Source organism: Saimiri boliviensis, chromosome 11, assembly GCF_048565385.1.
Source record: "Saimiri boliviensis isolate mSaiBol1 chromosome 11, mSaiBol1.pri, whole genome shotgun sequence".
Classification (NCBI taxonomy): Eukaryota; Metazoa; Chordata; class Mammalia; order Primates; family Cebidae; genus Saimiri; species Saimiri boliviensis.
In genome coordinates, this window is record NC_133459.1 from 54,987,662 (window position 1) to 54,993,661 (window position 6,000).

Here is a 6,000-nt window from a genome sequence, read left to right on the forward strand (position 1 = left end):
AATGCACAAAAACCAGGACGTGATAAACATTATTTAATTGAAAGGAAAACAAAATCAATTTGAGAAAAACTATCACCAAAGATCTTAACTGTATTTAAAAGCAATTAATTGGCAAAAACAGCTGTCCAGTGAAAGGTAAACTCCCACTGGTGTTATTTAACACCAGACTCTTGGTTTCAAACAAGAGTGGACCTTTGTTTTTCTTTTACCAAGAATGTAACATCCTAAAAAGGTATGTGAAACAAGTTCGACTACTTGCATATTTCCACTTATATAACACTGACAGCACGTCAGCTTTTATTTTTTCCAGATACTAGATGAAGCTTGGTATATATTCCTCTGGGAGAATAAACAGAAAACTCTCTCTTCTAAATATATTAGTGCCCTGTAATCCAGACCATATGATCAATAAACTATACAAAAATTAAATCATACTGACGGTCTTAGGCAAAAAGTAGAAAATATTTTTTTAGGACTGTGGTGCATGGAATATTAAAATCACATGTCATGCTATTAATTTTTCTTTTGGAAGCCAAATAGAGTTCTCGTGCATAAATACCTCACCTAAATATTTCTCCTACAAAAAAATTTTTCTAATAAAGGTGTTTGAGAGACATTTAATTAGTGATATTGTAATCTGGCCTATGCTCAGGGGAGACACTGATCAATAAGTCACTTTGAAAATGACTGTTGCCATGGTTTTAATGTCAAGGTACCCCTTAAAACAAGTAGCTATGTGCCTCTATAATAAAATACATGGTCCTGACAGCATATTGCTTTTCTGAGATAAACAAAACCATTTTGTTCAACCATAAGACTGGCAGCGAATAAATATAATAAACAGCTTAGAATAATAGCTTTGGGGAGACAGGATAGTTGGCGCAAATGAAGAACTGAAACATGCATGTGCACACACATGCATACACACACACATACACACACACCCCTTATTTACACCTTCAATGTACAACAGAGTATCCTGGGTTTTTACATCCCTGGCTAAACTATAGCTGATGGGTGTGTCTTCTTGCAAATTCCTTTACATCTCTTTCCTTTACACTTTCATAAGACACCATCTCTTGGGACTGCCTTCTGAAATCACAAGGGTGGAAAGGAAATTGTACAAAGGCTGTCAAGCATGTTCTGGCTCTGCTTTCTTAATCACAAAGTAGGAGGTAGGAGGGTACCCTGCACAGGCAGTCTAGAAAGTCTAGAAAGACCCTGCCACCAACAAAACACAGAGTAAACACTGGGACTTCCAGGCAAGTTTACAGCAAACAGCTTCCATGTGTTTAGTGCTTCCTTGTACTTCCCTAGGACCAGGGAAGGTCTTTTAAAAATTCAATAGCTTGGTTACAAGACTTTTAAGTACGAATCTGTCCCACTGAGCATGATAATAAGCCAACTGCTTTCAGGAAGGTAGGCCCCCCAGTGACAATTCCTTTACATAGCATCTTACTGTGGAATTAATACTGAGAGACGTGCAAATGGGATGTGCCACCTGTAGTGACCTTTCTTCCCTTCCACAGAGCACAATTAGACCTTCAGTTGTCTCTCCTTATCTGAAAGGAGCAATTCTTATTGATTTTTAATCTCTAAGAATCCTATCTTTCTTTGCTATGGACCGTCAAGAGGACACTGCACAGTAGAGACAGTGCTACAGAAAGAGTCATGAACACCAGGGAGGTATAACTCCAGTCTAAGAAGTCTCTGGTCTGCAAAATCTGCGTGGGCAAATCCAGTTCAAAGGGGACTTAAGTCTCCGTGCAGGAGTTCTATTTTTAAGGGAACTGAATTGGGAACACAGATGTTTCTTCAGTTAGCGGAGCTGGCAGAACAGCTCCTGGACCAAATCCGAGTTCTTAATGCAGGAAGGGGCCTTGGAGAGCATCTACTTCAACCCACTCATTCAACTGCTGAGGAAACTGAGGCCCCTGAGGCAATTAGGTGGCACACCCAGCAAGTGGCCAGAGTGGCAGTGTTCTGATGACAAGTACTGTGCGCTTTCCATTACACCATGATTCGCTTAAAAAAAAAATCCTAAGCTGACTCCAACCTTGGAAGTCCTGTTCATTCGGGCGAAGCGCTTTCTCCCTCCCCTACCGAGTTCGTAAATCCTCCTCGCCCTCCCACTCCAGCTTCTTTAACTCCCACCGCTGTTTCAGCTGTGGCTTCAACGACTCTGGAAAACAGAAGTGGACCATCGCCTCAACTTTGTGGGAGTGCAATTAAATGTGTGGTCCCCAAACAAGATCGCACTGGCTTTCCCAGTGTCTCGGTGTGCCCATCAGGGAAATGGGGTTCCTCACCCCGGCTGCACCGAGTCAGGGGGTGGGCGAGCTAAAATTGATGCCCGTGAAACAGCCTACCACCTGGCACACAGTAGGCACTCAAGTGATTGCTGAAGCCGTGCCTAGCACCAAGCCCAGGGAGAGCACCTCCACGAGGGAAGCAAGTGACAAGGCCAGCTTGCCCGTCTGGCGAGCCTGGGCAGCAAAGGCGGAAGAGTTGGATGTTTACATAGAGCCGCTGGAAGGCAGCTCGGCTCCCGGCAGGAGCCGGGCTCTCCGGGCGATCCATTTCACTCGGATGGAGGGCGACAAGCTATAAGCTGGCTCCAGAGCACGGCGCAACCAACTTCCCCTACGCTAGAAGGACGAACCCACACCTTCCTCGGGTTTCCGCCCGGGCTTCCAGCCTGGAGATGACTTTTATGGAGCTGGTTTACAGTTGCCCGCGAACGCATAAGCTCGCCCAGACCCACTCAAGTACAGGCCTGGAAGTCGGTGGGATCGGGGAGGGCGGGGGCCTCGGGCACAGGCGGCGCGAAGGCTCCCCAGGAAGGCTGCGGGGGCCCAGCGGAGCTGACAGCGCGGCGCGGCCCCGGGCTGGGCTGGGACGCGCGCCGAGGGCCGAGGGCCGAGGGCCGAGGGGCCGAGGGACAGCGAAGCTGGGCTCACCCATGAAGAGGCAGAAGAGGTCGAGGCAGATGAGCAGCACCCTCTTGCTGCCGCTCCTCCTCGGGTTGTTGTTGAGCGCCGGGCTGCCGCCGTTCTTGCTCTCCGGGACGATCGCCTTGTCGTACTTGTAGTTTTGCATGGCGCTGGCTGCGGCGCGAGCCTCGCGTCCCGCAACAGCAGCCACACACCCAGGCGCCCGAGGCTGCTGCGGAGAGTGGCGGGTCGGCCCCGGCTCCGGGCGCGGCGGCGAGAGTGCAGCCCTGGCTGCCTGCCTCCAACTGCAGAAGGTGGTGTTTTCTGCTCCTCCCGCGCGCCTCTGCTTTCCTCTCAACCCTAAATTGTTCGAAAGTCCAAGGGGAAGACCAGATCCCGAGCAGAAAGTTCTGCAGAGCTGCGCTGCTTGGGGCGCGCGTCTGAGTGCGCGAGCGAGCGAGTGGGCAGCGCGGGCGCTCGGCCACCTTCCTCCGCAGCTGGTTCCTTAATGAATGGGAGCTGCGCTGAGTCCAGCAACTCCGGAGCGCCTGCCCTAACTCCAACTTTTCCTCCTCCTCCTCCTCCTTCTCCTCCTTCTCCTCCTCCCGATCCTCCTGCTCCTCCTGCTGTTGGTGCTGCTGCCGCGGCGGCTGCTGCTGTGATCGCCTGGGTTTGTTTTCTGCACTTTTATTTCACGAGGTCCTTTAAAAAGAGAAGACGTGGGGTGGGGAGAGAGAGAGAGGGACCTCCTTACTTGGCTCGGATGGGATTCAGAAAGCACAGCCCCTTCCTTAAGCTGCCTAAGACGTAGGATAAATAAGGCCACATTTTCCCCCACCCCCTTCAAAAAAAAAAAAAAAAAAAAAAGTCCTAAAAGGAAAAGTTACTCTCAAACCAGAGAATCCGGGAGCCCCTAGCGTTCAGAAACACCAAATTGTCACAAAAGGAAAAAACTATATAAATAAAAAGAAACATTTTCTTGCTGGCCTTGGGTCAAGCAAAAGTTAAGTCTGTACAGCTAAAATGCATTTTTTCTCCCTTACAAACTGAGCCTTTCAGGTCTTTATTGTGATTTGAATTATATTATCCTGAATTTTTTTTTTTTTTTTTTTTTTTTTTTTTTTTTTTTTTTTTTGCAGAGTCTCACTCCGCCTCCAGGCTGGAGTGCTGTGGTGCGATCTCGGCTCACTACAACCTCCGCCTCCCGGGTTCAAGCGATTCTCCTGCCTCAGCCTCCTGAGTCGCTGGGACTACAGGCGTGCCACCACGCCCAGCTAGTTTTTGTATTTTAGTAGAGACGAGGTTTCACCATGTTGGCCAGGATGGTCTTGATCTCTTGACCTCGTGATCCGCCCGCCTCGGCCTCCCAAAGTTCTGGGATTACAGGAGTGAGCCACGGCTCCCGACCTCTGAAAATATAATTTTCAAGGGAAACTGGTTTTTTGTTTGTATGTTTGTTTAAGATCTTAACACCCAGTACTGTACTAGATTTTGAGAATACTAAAATGAAAAAGACTGCACAATTGTGGGACCACTTCTCCTGGATTGGAGTCCTGTGACTCTGTGCCTCAGTTTCCCCATATACAAATAGAGATAATCACTGCTCCTTCCCATATAGGGTGGCTGTGAAAACTTAATTCGTTAATCTGTGTAAGCTCCTGGAACAGTGCCCAGTACATAGAAAGTGCACCGTGAGGGTTAGCCATCACCTTTTTTCTGGGTGAAGAAGTCCCAGGCCATCCAACCCCCCTGCTGGCCCCAAGAGTACTTGACTACTATGGAGAATTCCAGGGCAGCCAAAATGCTCCCTGCTTGAGTTTCAGACAATCTAACACTTTTCCTTAGAGGCTGGCATCTTATTTTTAATTATTGTATGTGAGTTAATCTTTCTTCCAGATAGAGAATAAACATTTCCAGGGCAAGGGCCTTCCCTTGTATCTTCTATAGTGCCTGGAATGGAGCTGGGCACAGTGGACAATAAATGGATTTTTTTTTCCAGATACCTCTTTATGTGCATCCAGAAATGCAAATAGTTGTAGGTTTTTGATACATCACATGAATCATGTTCTTTCTTACACTGACTTGTTTGGGTCTTGATAACTATATACAGCCACCATCAACCACTTGCCCTTTTTGGTAGAATCCTTTCACACGCCACACCCCACACCCCTCCTCTCCTACACACTCCGCCTGTAATGCATACCCTTTCCTCCTCTAGTTAGAGAAATGCTTACTTTGCTTTAATATCCTCTGAAATGTCACCTCCTCTCTGAGTCCTTTCTTGACTCCTGCACAGAATTAACTTCACTGTCAACACTTTGCTTGTAACTCTTTTGTAACACTTATCTCAGTCTGGTTTGGTGTTAGATGGTAAAAACCAGCAAGCTGTGTAGGTTACCAGCACCATGGCATCTCTTTAGTATATAGCGCAGGATTTGCTGTGTACTGAATTAAGTCAAGTTGGGATGGCTTAGTAAGTGGGGCTTATGAAGAAAGTCAACATCACTATCTTCTGGAAGCAGGAAGATCGGGCTCTCCCAATCAACTTTGGAGCTGAAGCATCCCAAATCAGACACAGCACTCTGAATTCAAATAGCACAGGTAAAAGCCAGGGTAGTTCAGAAGACCGATTCTTGAGATAGCTTTTTATTGAGAAACACTTTCTCTTGAAATGTTAAAAGAGCAGAAACAAAGCAAGGCCCATGTCATAATTATTGACATTCTAAGAATTCAGGATTCCAGGGTCTTTGCCTGTTCAACCCTCTTTGTAATTATAATCAACCTCGAAATTCTTAGTCACCAAACCATGCTTTCGGAATCCCAACGTAAAAACAAGCTTTCCTGAAACTTCAGGCCTCACTGATCTTTCCCTCTTTTGACACTAAAAGACCTTGAGCATCTGTGCCATTCCGATGGCTACTATGTTCCATACTGGACACAACCCTATTTTATTAATTCGCTTTGCAAATAATGAAACTGCTTGCAAAGTGAAATAATAAGACAGGGTCATGTGCAGTGGAATATAGTGGCTCTTCTTACTTGCAAGTAGTCATAATTTATCCCTCGA

The 6,000-nt window shown here is 46.8% G+C and overlaps 1 protein-coding gene across 2 annotated transcripts in view; it reads right to left on the minus strand.

The window, feature by feature from the left end:
• Window positions 1-3,710, minus strand: part of PLPP3 (phospholipid phosphatase 3) — an 87,610-nt gene extending 83,900 nt beyond the window's left edge. The window contains exon 1 of one of the 2 annotated variants that reach the window (XM_074380876.1): window positions 2,961-3,710. In XM_074380876.1, coding sequence (XP_074236977.1) covers window positions 2,961-3,099 — 139 coding nt within the window. In that variant the 5' untranslated portion in view covers window positions 3,100-3,710. The remainder of the gene's footprint in view (window positions 1-2,960) is intronic. The other variant, XM_003921512.4, reaches the window with a different exon arrangement.
• Window positions 3,711-6,000: the final 2,290 nt, after the last annotated feature.